Source organism: Nylanderia fulva, unplaced genomic scaffold (assembly GCF_048542155.1).
Source record: "Nylanderia fulva isolate GAGA-0341 unplaced genomic scaffold, ASM4854215v1 Scaffold16, whole genome shotgun sequence".
Classification (NCBI taxonomy): domain Eukaryota; kingdom Metazoa; phylum Arthropoda; class Insecta; order Hymenoptera; family Formicidae; genus Nylanderia; species Nylanderia fulva.
In genome coordinates, this window is record NW_028189835.1 from 334837 (window position 1) to 355347 (window position 20511).

Below are 20511 nucleotides of genomic sequence, written 5' to 3' on the forward strand. Positions count from 1 at the left end.
AGACACCTTTGTTTCAACTCTATTTATTTATATGAATATATTTTATGTCCTCGCAGGTACTTGATCCTGCTTTTTGCACTATAACTAGGACTACTTTTACAGATGCCATTTAAGGAAGAAGAAGAAATGGAGCGAATATTATGCAAAAACATTAGAGAATATATATAGCTCTAAAAAAATATATAAATCTTATAAAATACATATAATTTTATATTCTTGTATTGAATATATTATTACGAGCATAATTTTTTATGAATTATTTCTTCTAGATTTTTATTATATCTTATTCTCCTCTCTCTAGATTATTATCTTTTAGCATTTTAAATCTTTATTCAATATAATAGTAGATTATTAATTGTAAAAGTAAATATATGTGCTCTACTTATATATATTTTACAGTATAATTTATACTGCTTATATATATATATTTGTTGAATATAATTTATTACATAAAATTACATGATTTTTCAACATATAAATATATATATATTTATTTAATGCTTCATCTATGTGTGACAAAACTTTAATTTCACTATCTCTTTATAGTTTGCGAGCTAACAAGATATACACGTATTTATAAACCATTCTAACTCATATATAAATTACAGACAATACATCAAAAAATGATTAATTTATAGGAAAACTTAAAGACAGTGTAAATGTATTAAAAAATCGTATCATCGATTTTTTTATAAATATATAGTGTAGAGTATAAATATATAATAAGAGATTATATATAAACATTTTTTTGTCCAATAGACTAATAGATCTTTGCACAAGCCCCTGCCAAACCACTATAAAATAAATCTGTTTATATTATTAATTATATTTTAGTGCCAGGCAGTAACTTTAATAATATTACTGTAAGAAACAATTATTTCGCTTTTAGAAATTATTTATTTTCGGATTTAATTTCAACATAAAACACAATGATAAAATTAATCAATTTAGCAAATTATTTTTAGATATTTTTTTATATTTAAAAAAATAAATCCATTTTTTTTTTATAAGTTTTCAATTTTGTTTTGCTATATACATTGTGATTATGTTCCATAGATAAAACATATTACATATAACAAGTCACAATGTGTATAGGATTTATACATTTATTGACAAAGAATATGTAAGCGTATCAATATATAAACGTATTTCTGTAATCTTATTGACTAAAGAAGAATAAAAGTCACTCTAGCTTCAAAAATTACTGTAATAAAGATATTATCATTAGCAGAGCGTATATAAGGTCATTTAAGTTATAAAAGATAATAATATCTGTCTTAGTAAATGTGTCTGGTAATTAAATAATTTTAAAATTTTTGAGCGAAATAAACAACATATATTTTTTGTTATATATTATCTTCAAACTCATTTATTTCCTAACTGTGCGAAGGAGTTTACTTTCTATAAATTGGGGTAGATGTTCTTAGTATTAAATCTTTTCAGTGTATATTAAATTAGTTTATCATAAAAATATAATGTCATTCATAGATATATATGCATTTTTATCAAGCATGCCGAATCAGACAGTAATATGCAGTAGTACTGCATTATATAATTTACCGGTTTGCATAGAAAGTCTCATATTCATTAAAACAAAGAGCGTTTGACGATATACCTTTATGATATAACGCGGTACTCTTATATCAAATGATTAATATTATAGATGAAATGAAAATTCATAAATGATGAATGATTTTCATGATAAATCTTCCTCCATAATTCGGAAAGTGTTGAAGTGAATGAACTCTGATGACGTTTCAGATAGCAAGCATATGAATGACGTCATTTTGACATCTAATGACGTCAGTTTGCTACTTGAGGCAGGCCCACAGTCTATGGTTTACAAACTTTTGCATCTAATAACCCCAAACTGTAATTTGCGGATTACTGTTGTAATCCGCAAACTTCATATTACAAGGCATTAATTGAATTTTTATTTCATAAAATTCATCTTGCGTTTCATTGTTTGTGTTTTAGCAAAGCATTTGCTATTGAAGGACCTGTACAGAATCATTCATAGATATATATGCATATATATACGTGTGTATCTCTTTAATACACATGTACACACATACACGCATACAGTTTATCACTTTCAAATGATATAGTAATATCTAAAGTTAAAGAAAGAAAAATGGAAACCACTAAAAAAGATTTGACAGGTGTATGTCAAAAAATAGTGGGAAGACCTTGTTCCATAAATATGTTACACTGTACATGCTCTATATAACTTTCCCTAGCACAGGCCAACGTGCAAGTTTAATGTGCTATAATATTGTACATGCTGATAACTATTCACAACCGAATGAGGAGACGAGTCAAAAGCTTAATTGATAAAAAATCAGTAACAAAATGAATTATATTACATGCTCCAGATTCATTCCTATATATATATATATAATATATAGATCTTTCTTTCTCTCTTTCTTTCCTCAACTAAAAAGAAGTTTTTCATTTTACTTACAATCAATTTGTCTATAAAGGAATTAACAATCTTTGACATATGTCGATTTTTTTCTTCATTTTTCTTTCTTCTCTTTCGTGCAATTAAAATTTATCTATGTAAAATACCTAAAGTTCATTCCTATTGTACCACTCTTATTCATTATCTTAATGCTTTAATCAAAATATGATTAACTTCTTTCTTCCTTTCTCTTTTAAGCAAATATTTTAATCGGACGTCTATATTTTAACAGCAAGAGTTAGGAGCAGTCGGCGCGTGTTTCCTAGATATCTGCATTCTAATTGTGTTTATACAACAATATGTAATATTTACGTATAGACAGAGTACTTTTAAATGCGGCGTGAATGCGAAATATCTTATAATATATTTTTATATAAATATATCAAAGGATAAACTTTTCAAACGACATATTTGTTACGCTTCCTGATTGAGAGACGAATTATTTATATACTTTTACACATCCCTACTATCTCGCTGGCATGGTTGGCATTTTTTCAAGGAAGTCCTGCTCGATTACAGTCTCTAATTGTGTGTTATTTATCGGCACGTACGTGTCACATGTGGCGCGACTAAGACTTGAGAAAAAGTGATGCAAATCTTGCAGAGAGCGAACGTTATTTGATGTCAGTAAAAGCTCTCCTGGATTCCTTTTGGGCGATGGACCGTCTGGTTTGAACTGAAAAAATATGAAATGAAAAAAGGATCAATATATAAGTTTTTTTTGCAAAAAAGATTCATTCTCAAAATATATTTAATATACAAAGTATTTATAATTGAAAAGAAAATTCCATTTTTCTTTATCAAAAAGAATTCATCATTTCTTGCAATTTTTTAAATATTTGTATTCAGTAATTTTTATTTATGGAACTTTTTTTATCATTGCAACAAAAGAATTTCATATACAATAAAGGAACAATGCTAATTAAATAACACAAATAAAAATTTACGTTTGTAGCATTGAAAATGTTATGCAATATGTCCTACGATTGACTAGAGAGCTGTATAGAATTGGCTTAGTTGCAAAAACGAATATACATATATATAATGATTTCTCATGTATATGCTAAAATAAGTAGTTCAGTTGTAGTGCGTGTATATTCACACATCGAATCCCTGCGAGCATAATTATTTATATTTTTATATGCAGACTGAAAGATATTAACAACAATATAAAAAGAAAGCTTCTCCGAAATTCTAATTTCTCTAATCTAAGCTCTCAAAATTCTCTACGTTTCAGCAGAAAAGGTTGCATTAAATAGAGATTTTGCGTTGTAATAACAATGTCTTTAAATGGAACCGATACACGGAGTAGGGTCACAATAATAGAGAATACTCGTGCGATATAATCCAGTATGCACGTAGTTTGTGAACAGAAGCGCTCGTACAGAAGCGACTATAAAATACACAATGGCTTGGTTGAAAATTTTATCTTGTTACGTTCTGTGGACCATAATAGCTGTTATTGCACGTGAGTATTAACACGACACGTGTGTACGTGTGTTATATTTATTCATCTTCGTTAAAGAGTGACAGACTCGCATAAAATATTTTATTTCTTCTCCTCTTTTATCTTTTTTTACATTTCGTTTGTGCAATTTGCACTTTCGATTATACAGATTGTTTTTACTAAATATGCTTTTTTAAAAATCAATTTTAAATCGATTTTTTTTTCTTGTTAGCGCAAATTTCGAGCAATTTTATTGTTTAACACAATCTTTTATTAATTTACAAATATTTTTTTATTTGTCTTTTGGCAATTTTTTTTTGAAAAAGTCTTTATATTTGAAATCGTTTATAACTTGTGAGTTTTGGATATTTTGACATTCTTCTAAAAGAAAAATTGATTCAAAGTTGACAGTTAAAAAAGCGCATTAAAAAAAAAATAATTTACACATTTATCTAAACAAATTTATAATATTATTCATAAACATTCATAAATATAAGAACACTCCTCCATCTATTCCAATTCTATTTTTGATGCTTTAAATGGCTTTAATCTAAGTTAATTGTGATGCTACTTAGAGAATATTAATGAAAACATGCGAGATCTTTCCTATCCAATTAATTTAATGAATTCTCTCAATTTTCTCTTACTGAAATATATCATTTAATCCTTTTATTTTGACTTTTAAAATATTGTTAAAATAATTTTCATTTTTATTTTAATAATAAGTCTTAGATAACATAAAGCGATTTATAAAACATCATCGACATAATAATCGATCTTATTATTTAATTTGAACATGCATTTGGAAATTCTATTTGCAAAGTATCATTTAATTGAAAATCAAAACAAAAAGATTTTTGTTCTTGAATGATCAATTAAATCTTTTCTGTCTTACTGGTAGGATTTCCGAATCCTTAATGAAGATTGCAATAATTTAATTAATATATCTGTTTCACAGAATACAGGGGTGATCCCGATTACAACGATTTTGATTTTTATGAAGATCTACCAGCGGATTCGAGAGGTTCTGATAAAAAATATAGCAGCGTTGCTCAAGATGATTTTTATATCGCAAAAGTTTTCGACGATGCGTATCCCGATTCGAATCTCCCTGACTTCAGAAATAATCTCGATACCTTTAAAAAGAGGGGTCCGTTCGAAAACAAGCAGTTCAACTGGTACAAAGTGTCCGAGAAAGTTTACAGATATACTAAGCATCGAATTCCCGGGTACGATTACGACGAATTCGACTATGGACGTTCCAAAAGTTTTCACAAATGCGACGAAAAATCGACCTGGACGCATTGCCTCTGTCAATTCACGTGTTCGAAGCGAGACGTAGTAGATTGTTATACACCCTGCAGAAGCGGGTGCGAGTGTAAGGAAGAATACGTTTTCGACGAGAAAGCGCAAAGATGTCTATTACCCGAGCAATGTTCGTCGGAAGATAATTATAATTACCAAATGTAATCGTTAGAATATTAATCAAATATATTTACAATATTTTATTAAGCTTTGTCAAGCGATTTTTTTCATGACGCAAAAAGTATAATTGATTAAGGCTTCTGGATCCTCGCTGTGGCTGTTAGATTGTGACATCAGAAGCGAGGAGCCAGGAGCCTTAAAATGTGCCTAATAATTTATTATATTACAAAATAAAATTACAATCGAGAAAACTTACCTTGCTATCCATCAATTTCGCTATTCTCGTAATGTGCGGTACAAAGTCCGAGGATAGATTATTGTTATCTACATTTCCTGCTGCTGCGTCTCCAACGAATGCCCATTTATACCTGTGAATCAAGTGAAGCAATATATAATTATATACAAATAAAATACGCATTGTATATCGTCTTGTTTTCTATACTTACATCTGAAATTGCGGTAATCTGTGCGCGGGCAACAGTAGCGCGAGGTCCAGCAGCTTGGCAGCAGCTAGTTGCAGTTGCAACCAGTGAGGATGTCCGTGTGCTTGAAGTCCATTGCTGGCGTTGATAGCCCACGATGAGTCCAAGGCAGATAGCAGTTTAATATGCGAGCTGTGCATACGAATACAAGTATTTGTGTCATTTAGATCAAACTCTCTTACAACATGAAATTCAAGAAACATAATTGCTTTTAGGTCAGATACAACAAACAAAGAATTCTCCCCACAAAGTTCAATCAATGAGAAGGTATTATTAGTATGGTATTTTTTGACACTCGATATATACTCAAACAGTGATATATAAAATAGTTCTCTCAAAATATCTTTTTTTTATATTAGTATTAAATGAATGTACATTTGTTTCATTTTATTCCGAATAGATACTAAAAGAGTGTACTTTTTACGTCACTGTACATTCGAGTGCTTTTATACAATATTAACAGTATGCGTACGCGTGCTATATGTACGTTATACGTTGGAGACCATTAAATTACCTGCTATGACGACTGCTGTCCCAACACCATTCAAGTTACGGAGGCACCACAAATCCCGAGGATGCCGAAACAGGGAGCCAAAAAACAGTATGATATTAGATAGTATCCATGTTAATAAGGGGAGGGAGGGACATATACAAATGTTCCAACATTCTCTTACTTAACATTCTTAATGAATACAAGATTTCAAGAAGTAAAATCGCTTTTACGTCTTGCATTTCTATTCTACACAGCATTCACGTCTATATTTCGAGCATTTTGGAAACCTTTATTGAATTTAAGATGCCAATTTCAAAATCAATTTGGAATATTACCACACGAATCGCGTTAGTACGGTGATAATATATCTACAGCAAGCTCTTCATTGCAAAACTTGCTGTTCACAATCAGTTCTTGAAAACCAAAATAAAATGCATAGTTTTGAAATATAAAAAAAAGTAATCTCTTGATATTTTGAATGAAATAATCCCAATCGCGTATCGTAAATGAACATGCACATACGAAGCAACAGTGTCCCATAAGCAAAGAAGCACAGGCATCGGAAGAATTTGCATACCTGAACTCTTCGCTGTCCGTACTCAATTCTTGCTCGATATAAAGAAAGACTTGAACAAGTTCGCTAACTATGACTGGCCACAAGGACGTCGCGTGTTGCGGCGACATTCTCAATAGCAATACGCGAAAACATAGAAATACTTGTGCCTGAATAGACGGGATCACTTGAGGTAGGCGTAGACTATCTGCTAAGCGTTCTGAAAGAGCAAAATGATCAATATGTAGAAACAATTATATATGTTACAATCATAATAGGTTATATATATTTTATACTTATATATATATTCACCTTGTATCTCTGGCATATATTTATGATATTGATCCATCTCGCTGCAAAGAATGACGAACGCCAATCGCTTCAAGAGCTGCGCTTTCTGCTCATACTCTTGTTCCTTTGAAGAAAATATACTAATTCCGCTGCCTTGAGCCATGGACACGCGATCTTTTTAATGAAACAAACAAGTGTAACACGTTAGTTTCTATATGTATAAATGATGAGCAAACAAATGTACTGCAATGAAATCAAATATGTGCATTACTCATTAAATCTCTGAAGGTAGTATTATCATGCGTCATTAGATTGTCTATTATAGTTCTCCAGTACGGTAGGCAGGACGGTGTCATTTGGAAGAAGGCCGAATCGAGTAACAAGTCTAAAACGTCTTTGCGCCATGCTTTCCTCGTGTATTGATATCCCGACAAGGAAGCCAATAATTGAGAACAAGCGGTAAATGAAGCGATATTCTTCATACTGTAAAATTAAATAAAATATTATTTTTTCATCTTATTCACATTATAATGTATGTATATAAAATTTATTACATTTAGCCAATTTCTAAACTCACGTGTGATTTTTCAGATAAGGTGTAACGTTATACATGAGATTTGTTAGCAGCGTTACAACACGTTCTTTTTCTTGTGAACCATAACTAACGTCCAATAATGGCGCGAGTATTTCTGCTAATACTGCTTGCGCTTGAACACTGTATGCTGCATTAGGTGGAGTTCCAGGTGTTACTGTAAGATATAATTCACATTGACTATACTATAAGAAATTAAAACTGAAGCTATTTGCAATCGCCAGATTGTAAAAAAAGCTCGATAACAAAAACACTGCGTGCGTTATATTTAAAAAATTCTATAATCTGACATCTACAAAATAAAATGTTATATTTTACGCACCAGCACCATTTTTTCCCTCTTTACCTTCCGAAGAGCCTTCCACTACTTCGAATACATCTTCTCGAACGGCTAAATTCCTTCTTAGCCACGTTGTTTGCTCTAGACACGCACCAGCTATTTGTGAACACGATTCTATCAGCTGAAATATATTTATTACATGTAGTCGTTGTGTTATTAATTATAGGCATATAACATCAGATAATTACCTTTGCAGATACATCTTGTAAATCTTTGATATCCTTTTTCTCTTGCATAGGCGGACACTTTTGTACATATTCGTTCAGTATAGCCAGCAAGAGAAATTGAGCGGGTGCCGTTAGCGATAAACCATCTTTCAATAAACTAAGTAAGGACGCCCAAGACTCGATAAGCGACTGCGACGTATTACTCTGCATATATATGTAAAGTAATTCTAGCACTGAGACTTCTAGTGAGAAATCTTGTTTGATTCCGTGTATCGGCGGTGGCGTTTTCACTACTTGATGCACGGTGTGCACCAAAGTGTCAATCGGCATCACACGAATAGCACTAACCAAATGAACCATCACTTGTTGATTGGGACAAGCTTCTGGAAGTATCTGCACCAAAACGAATTTATAGTGAATAATATATTTTTTTCAAAACTAATAATACTTATTTCTAATTTTGTCATCTCTTTTTTTACCTTCTTTGACGCAGTGGATGGTTGGCGCCTTTCGTGCCAAGCAACCGCGACCGCAGCCAAAAAGTTGGCTCCGTGATGGAAAGAGATTGGGGATAAGAGTTCCAACAATTGATATTTCACTATTCTCGGACTGCCCACCACGCAACTTGCTTGTTCGCTACACATTATTGTCAAAAAGAGTAAATTATACAATGTAAACAATTTCCATGATCAAAAAATATAATAAGACGCATACTTGTCTTTTGTTGCTAGAACTGCTTGCCATAAGGCAGATAAGGATGCTATTATTCTCGGTAAATGACTCAACGCTGTTCTTCTGGCGTGTTGTTGCAGTTCAGTTGCGCCAGTTTTATCCTTCGTTGTGGATAGATCCTATAAAAATATAAAAACTTTATGAAAACAATTCTAGAGGCCAAAATTGATAATTTCTATCAAATATTAAAATAGGAGAATAAATATATATATATATATATATATATATATATATATATATTAATTTTCTTTTATCTAACTAACCGGAGAAAGTGGACTCGGCATAAAAACATGTATGAGATTATTGAAGATCTGTCCGGGATTAGCACCAGGAATTCCTGTTTGTATTGTACCACTTAGCGGCTGATTAAACGAGAATCCAATTTGCTGGGAGGTATCCAATAGACAATAGTGCAGTAAGTATGTCAAAGCCTCGAGATGTGTCACTGTATAATCCGCGGGCAAACAGCATTCTACCGTGGTTATATCTTGTAACTTTGATGCCGCCTCCTCATTAATATAATACGACGCTAGGTGTTCAATATTGTTGCACAGTTGATGAATAACTGATGTTACAACAGACGTTAAAGATGATCCCATAAAAGGGAGACTGGACGTGACAAGAGTTGTCCAATGTTGATGAAGATGCCTCATATGATCCTGTGAAATTTCATTGAATACATAAATCATTTGTTTGATCGATTCTTCGCTTAATTATCCCTATCAATTATTCATGATTTCATACATATTCATTTGGATATATTTCATAATTTGTCGTGATTAAATTCTGATATAATTTGTATTATAATATAAATTAGAATATAATAAATTAGATATAATGTAATATAAATAATATATATTAAAAATAATATTATAGAAATTAAAATATATATAATTATAAAAGATTGGAAAAGTAAAAGATGACATAAATAATTTTTGTGTGATAATAATAGAATATATAATATCGTAAATAAAGAAAAAATATATAAAATATATTGTATTTTTTTTTAATTCTATAAAATATTTAGGATCGATCTAACAGTATACATGATATGTAAGTAAATTACGTACCAGTTGCAGTGCACTAAGGATACTAGCGAGAAACATCGGTTGCTGTGGAATCGCTGCTCCAGAAATATATTTCAGATTGTTCCCGATTAAATTCGTAGTCCTTGTCGGTGAACTTGGTATAGACGACGTCGTTGGATTAATTTCTTCTCCTTTTTGATTACTACACTGATGTTCCAACATAATTAATGCCAACAACAACCTTAAAAAGTAATAAAATCGTTACAAATAAAATTATGAGTATGAATCTAATTTTAATGCAAATTTTGAATAGTTTCATCAAACTCACATTGAATTAGCGATATAAAATATTTCTATTATCTATTGCATATATTTACCGTAATAATTGTATCTGGAAAGCTTCTGTATGATCGCTCGCTCTATATTTACATTTGTTAACATCGTTATCGATAAACGGATCGTTAAATAGTACAATTTCTTCGGTGAATGTGAAAACATCTTCATTCTCTTTATGAGCGTTTTTCATACTCATAACACTGGACACGAGACAGTGTAGAGCAACCTTTTGTACTTTACATTTAGTCAGTAGGTCGACTATGTAGCAACTGAAACCTTTCCCAGAATCGCGAACAATTGGGATTAATTCGGAAAATATTAGCGTCAGTAATTCTGCACTTGCAAGTTGTACCTGTGTAAAAAATAACATTTTTGTAACAATATTAAAACGATATTTGCTATAAAACTTAAAAGGAGAGAAACAGTTTAATAAGTTTAATAATATATTTATAGGATAAAGAATATTTTTTAGAGTCTGAACATACCTGGCGATTACCCGCAATTTCTTCATACGTAAGCCTCATCTGTCCGAGATTTGGATAATAGCTTCTCGCAAAGTACAGGCACACGCTTATCAAGACCTCGAGATACATACTGCTTCTATAAGCGGCTATAAATTCCGTGTTAGCTATATCACCATGAAAGTTTCTACCGAAAACACTTTTCCGATGCCTCGCCAGTAGATTTAACAGCACTGTATTCTTCGTCGCATTCGCCACACCTGTCGTCGCCGCACAACACAGAAACATTCGCGTATTTGTCAAAAGTTCGTTCCTGAGCGTGCGTAAAGCGTAAAGGGTTCTGGCCGAATCGTAAACTCCGCAGTAGAGCAACATGTGGGAGTGAAGATTGTGAACACCCAGACCGACATTAGTTCGATTAGTTTTTGCGGGATGCTGCTGAACTTCCTCCTGTAAGTAGAAAATCTCGTTGAAAGAAAATGTATTGTATTGTAAGTCTTATATAATTTTGACGCATGATAATATTAAATCTGGTTTTAGTATTCTTCTATCAATTCTTAATATTAGATCTATTCTTTTCAGCTGTTCAGAGTTTATCTTTTTACTCCACGTTAGAAGGAAATAGATAAACTCTGAATTAGTGCAATTAGTTCAACTGGGAAAAAAAAACAGATTTATTGCTATAAAAGATACTTGCACTCTTTGGTGGTTCGGCAATGTCGCACAATTGCATTGCGCGATCGAGCACCTCGTTCAGAATCTCTTCGACTATACTGGCGCTGCTGGAATTGCTAAAGTATTCTTCCGCGGTGGTGCTAACATCCAGATCGCCGTCTTCGTCGTCGTCCATCGTCCAACTGGGCACCTCCGCACTCGCTTCGAAACTACCGATCATTTCGTGATCGTAATTCGTGTTAAATTCGTTCGTACTGTAATATCTGCCTTTCATGATGGTGCCCGCAACTTCTCTGGAACCACCCGGTAGGGCGTTCACGACGGGTTCCTTCTTCTGTTTGGGTTGTTTATTAGTTACTTCGGGACTGCTCGAGTCCAAGCTATTCGTTATAGAATCCAGAGACGAGTCGACGTCGTCGTTGAGCTTTTTGAAGTTATTCTTATCTTTCGCTTTCAAACTAGAAGAGTTTGCCGATTCGAAAAGACTCTCATCTAAACTGGCAGTGGAACCTTTATCGAAATCTATCTTCTTGAAACGTGTGGCATTTTTAAGCAATGCCGTCGTCAAGTTTGCCTTACGTATACTGGGCAGCGAGTCGTCCTCCGTCAAGGAATCGTTTGAGTTTTCATTACAATTGATTGAGAGAGGATTCACGAATACGGAGATCTTGCGATTGCCGGATATGCTAGGCGGCACCTCGAGTTCCTTCATAAACTGATTTCTTTCCGTGACATAGTGATTGCAATTATCACCACTCGCTAACGTCGTCACGGCGAAAATCCGTTTTATTTTCACGGGATTTATCGTCTGTTTCTTCTTCTTACCCTTCTTCCATTTTTTATCCTCATCCACGTTATCGCTCACGTGATATATCACATTGCCGTCGACCGAACTAATCGCATAAATTTTTGCGGCACCTTCCGTATCGTCCTGAATCTCCGATTTTTCCTCCACCGGGTCGTTTTTCGTTAGGACGGTATTACTGTGTTGTATACTCACGTGGAGGACGCTCATACGACATGTGGATGGATCTAAGAGTATTGTCAACAAGGGATCTATTACACGCGATATGTCGCCGCGCATCAAGGAATGTAGTAACCACGATTGAGCTAGTAGTTTTAACGGCGAGTTGTCCGCAAGTTGAAGATTGTCCAGCATTTTTAACAATGATCTAGACAAGGAACAAGAACAATGTGAAACTTGTAATATGAATTGCAACTAAACAAATTACAATTCTCTTACTTACTGGTCGAAAATTCTGAGACAGCCGCGCAGCCGCGGATTCGTTTCGATTTCTCGTCCTAAGTGCCATAAAGTGGCAAATCTGCCGAATGCTTCGATCTTTCTTTCAGGATTCTCGGAGGTGAGCGCAGATCCTATTAAGTCCTCGACCGCGTCGCAGGAATTGTATAAAGCATGATGTAACTCGTGCAACAATTCTACGCAACGCATCCTAAACTTATGGGCGGGAAGCTCGCCCAAATGATGCCACAAGGAATGCGCCAATACCTTTAATACATTAAGCAATCATTCAAGCTTTTCAACATGCTATCTTTGCCAATTACATGTCTAACATAAGATATTGCAAGAAGAATATTACACATATTATATATTACATACCTGAAATACATTGGTATATTGCATTAAGTAAGTTACGTGCCATTGTTTCAACAACGGCACCATGATCACTGCCGTTACACCTTCTCCACTCTTTGGATGCGTCTCGATGTCGTTATGGGCCTTCAACAACGCCACTAAGTCCAATAATGTGGCTATGCTCGTTAATTGTAACGCTGGTTGCTTCTGTAACCAGCAGGAACAGACTATCAAGACTTTCAACCAATCTGGAAGAACGTGCTCGAACTTGGGTTCTTCCTCTACGAGTACATCGTCGCCGGGCAGGAAGTATTTTGGAAACGTGGACAACTCCACGAATAAGCTGGACGCTATTTTCATGGCCTCGTTCCATTCCGAATGCGTTGCGATATCAAGGAACAGGTGAAAAATATCCAGGCACTTGGTATCTTCGATTACAGATGCATCTTGACTAAAGAATCCTGAGTCGTCTGTATTTAATCTGGAATTCAGCAGGAGTTCCAAGCAACGCATCCTCTCGTCGAAACTCTTTCTCGGGCAAGATACTACCAAGTGATTGAACATATCTTGCACAGTTCTCTCCTTGCTAAGTATTCGATTGCTAATTAACTTGACGTAAAATATTTCATATTGACGGAGGCACTTTTCCAACATGGAATGCTGTGCCTGGAATGCCGGAGATGGTCCCCTACATAAGGATCCTGTCGATCCCATTGGACTGACGTTCGTAAAATGTTTTGACGTGGTGGTCAATTTACTGTTCGAGGAAGAGCTTATTTCGTTTTCGACACAGCTTGCTTTAATGTCGTCCATGCTTTTATTCCTAGGCAAAGATTTCGCATCCTCGCTTACTACAACCGATATATTGGTACCGTCGGCTTGTATGGTGTACGTATCAGTTAACTTGGGAGTGCTTTTACTTCCCTTCTTCTTCGACTTTTTTTCGCTCCTCTTAGCGGCGCCGCCGGAATTAGCTCTTCTTCTCGTACTTGGACTCTTTTCCGCGAAGGAGATACCGGATATATCGGGCTTATTCAACTTGCTATCCGACTGACTTTTTTCCAAAGGAATCGCCGTCAGGGAATTATCACTAGGAACTGTAATGTTATTCAGAGATGTTTCTACTTTGGTATCTACTTCGTACTTGTCCGCATGAGTCGTCACCATCGTCGGTTGTACCTTCGACAAAATCTTGGCGCATAATTTCAGACTTTTCGAGATCTCCATCGAAGACAAAATATTAATATGATATAAAAGCTTGTTGGTTATTTCGTAAAACAAACCAGGAAGGTGCTCAGATGGAGTGTCTATGAATGCATCTAATGATACCGTCTCAAGTAAGAATTCCGTTAGTATGCACACTTCTACTAAATTTGGCATTCCACTACCAACAGTTTTTACAGTAGCATCCTCTATAATAACCTGTGTTTTTGCTCTTGTATTACAGGCCTTTCCGAATAAATGTCCACAATGTATCCAGATGTATGATGGTTCCAATGTCGAAAATAACAGATTCGCAGATTTCACTACTTCATTCGTTTTTGGTATGTGATTCAGTGCAGATTGTTTACAGGCATTATAAAATGTCCTACAATACAATGCATAGTTAGAAAATATTTTTAAGAAAATGATTAGCATCTTATCTCTTTTTATAATCTAGTAAAGCTATATTTACCTAAACACTTCAAACAAAATATCGTCCAAAATTACTGGTCCAATATCCACTTTATCGAGTAACGAAACAAGTATTCTATATGGCTTCAAATCCTGTGAATTTTCTTCACACACTTCTTTAAGCAGACATTTTATCGCTTCGACTAGCATTTCTTTCGAATACGTATCGAAATATGTTACAGAATCCTCCTTGGTGTCCACAGTTATGTGGTTCTTTTTCTTTAAAATCGATGTACTCACTTCAGTACCCAATAACCAGGCAAACAAACACCTACACGAAAATATGTAGTAAGTAAAGAGATTTTTTGAAGAATCATATATATATTTATTGTATCTTTCTTTACCTGTTTAAGCTCATGTCTCTTCGCAATATAGTAACTAAAGCAGCTTTGATTAATAATATCATATCTTGATGTGTCAATTGACTGTTATGTATAGGAAAACCTATTAATAAAAAATCAAGTGCACTTCTTTGCACTAGCACCGAAGTGTCTTGTACTCCTGCGCATAAGGCTGATACCTGATTTATAAATTGAAAAAAATTATTAAAAGATCACTTTAGTGTTCTAAAAAATTTATCTAGTATTCAAAATGTAATTTTTTATCTTACCATAATTTTAATATTAGTACCCATAATGTATCTTTGCTCCTCCATTGACAGTTTCTTGTTGAAGTGTGCTAGCACAAATGATATAGCAGGCAAGCGAATACCAGAATTTGAAGCTAAGCAATCCCAGAGACATGCATAAAAGTGTTCCGCACCCACACCATCGCACACTTTTTCCAGTAAGGAATTTGTCCTGATAAAATAATATATATACTCATAAATATTTGTGTATGTTGTGATATGAGTCATTTATGCATTATTCATAAGTATTATCTTTAGATTAATATATGAATAAAGTGTCAGAAAAAGTTAATATAGTTTTGCATAGAATATTAATAACTTAATAACCTATCGAAATGATCAGATCCATCTTCTAAGCCTAAAAGAACACCGCTTAAAAAACCGCTTAGTCCTGGCCTCAATCTTTCACCAAGTGGCACAAAGTGTGTCTCGTATACTGTTAACAATGATGGTCTGACATTCATAGCGGCATTACCCAACAATGGAAACAGTCCTATTAAAAAGATAGATGAAAATGTAGAATGTGTTGAAGTTGTATGTAATTTTTTTTCCATTACTCAACACATATACATACCTGCGCTATAAATAAAAAGCTCATGACTGAGTCTATTAGTGCCCATACACTTAAAAATAATGTCATATGTTTCTAAAGCTTTCAAATGAACACCAGAAGGTAATGCTGGATGCATACATTGGGCTAGTCTCTTTGATATTTTAATTCTCCTTGGAATAACAGGAAACTTCATATGACTTAGCAACACCTTGTTAAGCTTCCCTAACGCAGAAATAAGATCTGCCCATTCACTCGTATATTCAAAGCTTTTTAAAGCCTTGTCAACAGCGGACACATAGCTGTGTAACAAATACAATATTTTATTAATAAATTTTTTAATGATAGTATGATATAAATATTAGTTTTCATAATACACATAAAAATTGTATTATAAATATAATTTATATTCATTATTATACTTACACTCGATATTTCGAGTCTTTCATTAACTCGTACTCCTCTAGAGCGATAGAACCCATTGTTGTCTTTTTTGTAATTTATTTTACGACTAAATAAGCTATGTAATATTATGTCTCAGTGTCACTTTACATGATCCCAATTATATTTTGTAAAATGAATCATTGCAAAGTTCCTTCCTGCTTATACCACAGATCTTATCATATAACACATCGTATTTAGATAAGAGGATACTTCAATACCTAGAAATTTACAGCTTTTATTATTACAGGACCGAGTTACACGTATAGTTATGCTTCGCAATCGTGTATTTTTGTTCAATCCAACCAGATATTTCCATATTCAGAAAATCAGAAATATTTTACCCGAATTTACAAGGAAGGAAAATCCTGCTTTTTCTTACCGAATGAATAATCGTCTATAAAATATAATCGGATCACGATTCATCGTGTGTTTACACAACCAATCTATCGGCTCTCACTATCAGCTTGGTTATCACGACACAGAGAACCTCACTTTATTCCCGTCGAAATGTTCAGTAATAATTGATTATTGATATATCTTTGAATCGAATCTTGATTTTGAATTACAATTTGTCTATCAAGAAGTCTCCACGAAAGAACTGATTTTTGACACGTAGCTTATTGAGAAAACGGTACTCCAGCTGACCTCCAGCTGTCTCGAGCGGGTTTGACGTTTGACTCGACGCGCTTCCGATTTTCGAAATTGACGGAACACTGGCCCCTGCTTCTTCGGGCTTACCTCTAACAATAAATGTTGACATTTCGTGCATGTGCCATCGACGGAGATGGCAAGGCTGAACGTCGGAGCGTCGACGCATGTTCGACGATTAAAAGCACTCTTGACATACGTGGACCCACGCTTGTCACATACATATATGTATATACGCGCACACACGCACAGCTTGCGGACACTAATATATTTTCATATTCCGTCAATCTAAATTAATTTCGGGATCAACGGGATCAAGTAGCATAACTCGCCAATTTTCCCTTTTCCGTTCCTAGTTTCTTACTCCACTCTCGTTCGATAATATATATATTCATGGACGATGACGACATTGGATTTCACGCGCACTGCGTGTGCATCATGTGCGTATGTCGGTGTGCGCGTGCATATAATATGGCTGCATTCGAGAAATATATAGAAATTTGTTGAACGAGTTGTTATCATCGAATTAAAACATCCTCTTTTAGATTAGATACACCAATGAAAATTGAATGGCTGTCCAAAGTTTTTTCTTCATTGCTTGATAAATTAAAACAAATTCTTAAAAAACCAACCTCTCAATGTTTAAAGTCGACCAGACTGGCAATAATTTATTATAAATAATTATTTGAAATACAACAACGTTTCGGCTGTCATTGCAGCCCTTTTCAAGTACATCAAATTTAAAACAGTAAATCAACTTCTATGCAAACTACCGACAATGTTAACGCTTGTTTTGATGAACAATGTAAGACTTTACTGTTTTAAATTTGATGTACTTGAAAAGGGCTGCAATGACAGCCGAAACGTTGTTGTATTTCAAATAATTTTTTATAATAAATTATTGCCAGTCTGGTCGACTTTAAACATTGAGAGGTTGGTTTTTTATTAATTATTACTGGCAACCTTAAGGATTATTATTTAAAACAAATTCTATTTTTTGGTATAAAAAATATATGTTTGAAATTCATATCATCATATATTATCATTTTTTCTCTTGACAGTTGCGCACGAATGATAAAACATGAAGAAAATCTCTAATAATTAATGACATTATATTAACATTTTTTCATAAAATTGTCCTTCATACACAATCTATGAGCACCAAAATTACAGACTTATAAAAGTTATAAACACATTTCCAGATAAGATGAATTTCATCTATAGTTAATACACTGACTTATTTAATAAACTTATCAAATAATCTACTTTTGCAAAAGCTTAAATACAGCCCATCTAATTGATGTATAAAATTCATATGGAATGTTTACAAATATCATTTTTAGCAAGGAATAGACATATCGACAATATTTGTTTACATATTATTATACATTAATTCGAAATTATTAAGAGAAATATTTAAATATTGAAAAACATTTACAGACTTTCATAACATAATTTAAATCAATTTTTCTAAAATTATAACAATGCAATACACACATTAACACAGTTTTATCATTCTATTTAAAATGAATATATTATACTCATAAATTAACCCTCTATTGCCTCAATTAATTTTTGAAAATTGGAAAAAATGTGTCCAACAAATATATAAAATAATAAATTAAGTATCTATATTATTAAATAATAAAAAATGTAGAATCTTTATATACAATTTTAAAGTTACTGATTAATAAAGAAACAGGGACCAGAAATGAAATAATAGTAAAATTGGCATGAGACTCAAAAGATTTGAGCCAGCAGAGGGTTAATTCAAATGAGATAATTGTTATGTTAAACATATCCAGTATGTATCCCATAAGATTGTACATTATTGTGTATTTTGATATTAAATCCCACATATTTATGACTCTGCATCAGGAACATAATTTTGCACCCAAAGGTTGTGCTTTTGCAGTACGTTCCAGTCTTTTCTGCTGCTGTTCTATTCTTTTCTTCCTCTCTCTTCTCCTTCTTTGTTCTCGCAATGCTTTGGTAGGGTCATTGAATTCTTCCATAGCGTCTACTTCCCAAGCAGCAATATTTTCTTCCCATTCCTCCAATTCATTCTACATTCATAATATAAATGTAAATTTCTACCAATATGTCCTAGTTTTAGTTTTTTTCAAGTAAAAACTTACAGTTGGAACAGGATCCATGGGTATAAATTTTGTAGCATTGGGAGACGAGCTATCCAAATGTTTATCCTTTATTAAAAGTTTTGTCTGTCTAGTGATTTTTGGAGTCATATCCTATATAATGTTTAAAAATAAAGTTAGTAAGATAAAGTATAAGTTTATTTAGATATCAGCGCATTGGAATTAGTTTTAAAATTACCTCAAAAAAGTTAAGCCGTTCCTCAGTAGGTACTTCAGGAGGTTTAACTACTTGTTGTCGATACTCATCTATCTTTGCCTGTACCGTGTTGACTGGTTTATCCGGTATAACGACAACTGGATTCTCTTCCCATTTATCCCATTGTTCTAATTCCTTAAATAAATAATATTTGGTAAGCATTAAATTAAAGTTTGAATACATGAAAGCTAGCATTTCCTTATTTTTAATAAATCTACAAAAATTAGCATTTTGTGATATTACTATAATTTTTTAAACTTGTTTTGACATATTTTAGAGCAAATGTCACAATAATCTCAAGCTATGAGATAAAAATGGCGCGTTAAAAATAAATTTGCATAACCGCACAAATGAGCAGGCTTTCGTGACATTTTGACAGATTCATCAATGGCGATAATTATATTGACAGATGAATATTGATAAACATACCGTCGAGTTAGTTAAGACATTTGGTACGACACCGACCGTGGACAGGGGTTCGCAGTCGCAGGACGATCTTCTACGACGTCGAAGGCAGCACATCGCGCGTTTTAATAATCCGAAAAATATTACGAACAGAGCCTTGAGCCAATTTATCAGAAACTCCACAGCCATTTTTCACGGTAGCTAGCTAACCTCCCTCCTCGGAAGACAGAGATCCGTGCCGGTTTTACCGGGTGCGAGGTCGATGATCCATCTTGCGTGTCGTCGAGTCTTCACATCCTCCCGCGTCTTTCTCGCGCGAGACACGATGACATTTCAGGAAATTGTTAGCCCTATTAATTCGGAGACCCTCTTATTGTTAGACGACACATAACCTACATCGTCGACCCTTCTTTTTTGGTTAATGTTGGTTACGTTGTCAGGTATCGCTCGATTCGACTTGAACGTAAAGTCGATTGTCGATTATCGATTAGTATCGAGGTGCGATTCTCGAGATATTCTTTCAACGAGGAAGGAGTTCAGTCAAGTCGCAGACCGTGTCGCATCTTTACGCGAGTTTATCGCTTCGTCCACGTATAAATACACAGGTATGTACCGATTTTTCTGAATGTCTGTCATATTGAGACTCGGGCTTCTGTCGAGCCGTTGACGTTAAATATCTCTAGTGTCAAAGATGCGATAATCTAATGCGCGGTAGGCAAAAAAAATG

At 33.7% G+C, this 20511-nt stretch overlaps 3 protein-coding genes and 1 long non-coding RNA gene across 8 annotated transcripts; 2 read left to right on the top strand and 2 right to left on the bottom strand.

The window, feature by feature from the left end:
* Positions 1 to 423: 423 nt before the first annotated feature.
* On the bottom strand, positions 424 to 17845 carry LOC114942470 (protein DOP1 homolog). 5 transcript variants are annotated; one of them, XM_085480738.1, is made up of 26 exons: positions 17118 to 17845; positions 16362 to 16597; positions 15960 to 16237; positions 15713 to 15878; positions 15368 to 15557; positions 15102 to 15277; positions 14759 to 15028; positions 13108 to 14671; positions 12734 to 12996; positions 11509 to 12658; positions 10836 to 11261; positions 10392 to 10702; positions 10057 to 10255; positions 9250 to 9645; positions 8969 to 9105; positions 8734 to 8890; positions 8276 to 8647; positions 8070 to 8208; positions 7733 to 7904; positions 7427 to 7638; positions 7177 to 7329; positions 6889 to 7084; positions 6333 to 6344; positions 5783 to 5950; positions 5593 to 5704; positions 424 to 3140 (listed from the first exon to the last, which is right to left on the bottom strand). In XM_085480738.1, exons 2-26 carry the CDS (start codon positions 16415 to 16417, stop codon positions 2931 to 2933), a joined length of 7485 nt encoding a protein of 2494 aa, XP_085336864.1. In that variant the 5' UTR covers positions 16418 to 16597; positions 17118 to 17845; the 3' UTR covers positions 424 to 2930. The 5 variants fall into 5 exon arrangements, with proteins under 5 accessions (XP_085336864.1, XP_085336861.1, XP_085336862.1 ...); XM_085480735.1 differs by having other exon boundaries at positions 6333 to 6347; XM_085480736.1 differs by lacking the exon at positions 17118 to 17845 and adding an exon at positions 16759 to 17089 and having other exon boundaries at positions 6333 to 6347.
* LOC114942471 (uncharacterized) lies at positions 3499 to 5758 on the top strand. Its single transcript, XM_029317845.2, has 2 exons — positions 3499 to 3932; positions 4870 to 5758. Exons 1-2 carry the CDS (start codon positions 3872 to 3874, stop codon positions 5379 to 5381), a joined length of 573 nt encoding a protein of 190 aa, XP_029173678.1. The 5' UTR covers positions 3499 to 3871; the 3' UTR covers positions 5382 to 5758.
* LOC146723913 (uncharacterized) lies at positions 7365 to 8064 on the top strand. Its single transcript, XR_014924271.1, has 2 exons — positions 7365 to 7614; positions 7747 to 8064. It is a non-coding gene; the product is annotated as an uncharacterized LOC146723913 (long non-coding RNA).
* Positions 17846 to 18043: 198 nt separating the features above from the next.
* On the bottom strand, positions 18044 to 20232 carry LOC114942433 (uncharacterized). Its single transcript, XM_029317798.2, has 4 exons — positions 19809 to 20232; positions 19362 to 19514; positions 19166 to 19276; positions 18044 to 19093 (listed from the first exon to the last, which is right to left on the bottom strand). Exons 1-4 carry the CDS (start codon positions 19971 to 19973, stop codon positions 18902 to 18904), a joined length of 621 nt encoding a protein of 206 aa, XP_029173631.1. The 5' UTR covers positions 19974 to 20232; the 3' UTR covers positions 18044 to 18901.
* Positions 20233 to 20511: the final 279 nt, after the last annotated feature.

What these genes read in the sequence shown, in the direction of transcription:
- LOC114942470 (XM_085480735.1), bottom strand. Translation starts at nt 16,417, where the DNA reads ATGGGTTCTATCGCTCTAGAGGAGTACGAGTTAATGAAAGACTCGAAA. An exon ending in GTACTAATATTAAAATTATG is followed by an intron (nt 15,278 to 15,367) that starts GTAAGATAAAAA and finishes TTTATAAATCAG; the next exon opens with GTATCAGCCTTATGCGCAGG. An exon ending in AGATTACCGCAATTTCAGAT is followed by an intron (nt 5,705 to 5,782) that starts GTAAGTATAGAA and finishes CTTGATTCACAG; the next exon opens with GTATAAATGGGCATTCGTTG.
- LOC114942471 (XM_029317845.2), top strand. Translation starts at nt 3,872, where the DNA reads ATGGCTTGGTTGAAAATTTTATCTTGTTACGTTCTGTGGACCATAATA. An exon ending in CATAATAGCTGTTATTGCAC is followed by an intron (nt 3,933 to 4,869) that starts GTGAGTATTAAC and finishes TCTGTTTCACAG; the next exon opens with AATACAGGGGTGATCCCGAT.
- LOC114942433 (XM_029317798.2), bottom strand. Translation starts at nt 19,973, where the DNA reads ATGGCTGTGGAGTTTCTGATAAATTGGCTCAAGGCTCTGTTCGTAATA. An exon ending in ATGTCTTAACTAACTCGACG is followed by an intron (nt 19,515 to 19,808) that starts GTATGTTTATCA and finishes TATTTATTTAAG; the next exon opens with GAATTAGAACAATGGGATAA. An exon ending in AACGGCTTAACTTTTTTGAG is followed by an intron (nt 19,277 to 19,361) that starts GTAATTTTAAAA and finishes AACATTATATAG; the next exon opens with GATATGACTCCAAAAATCAC.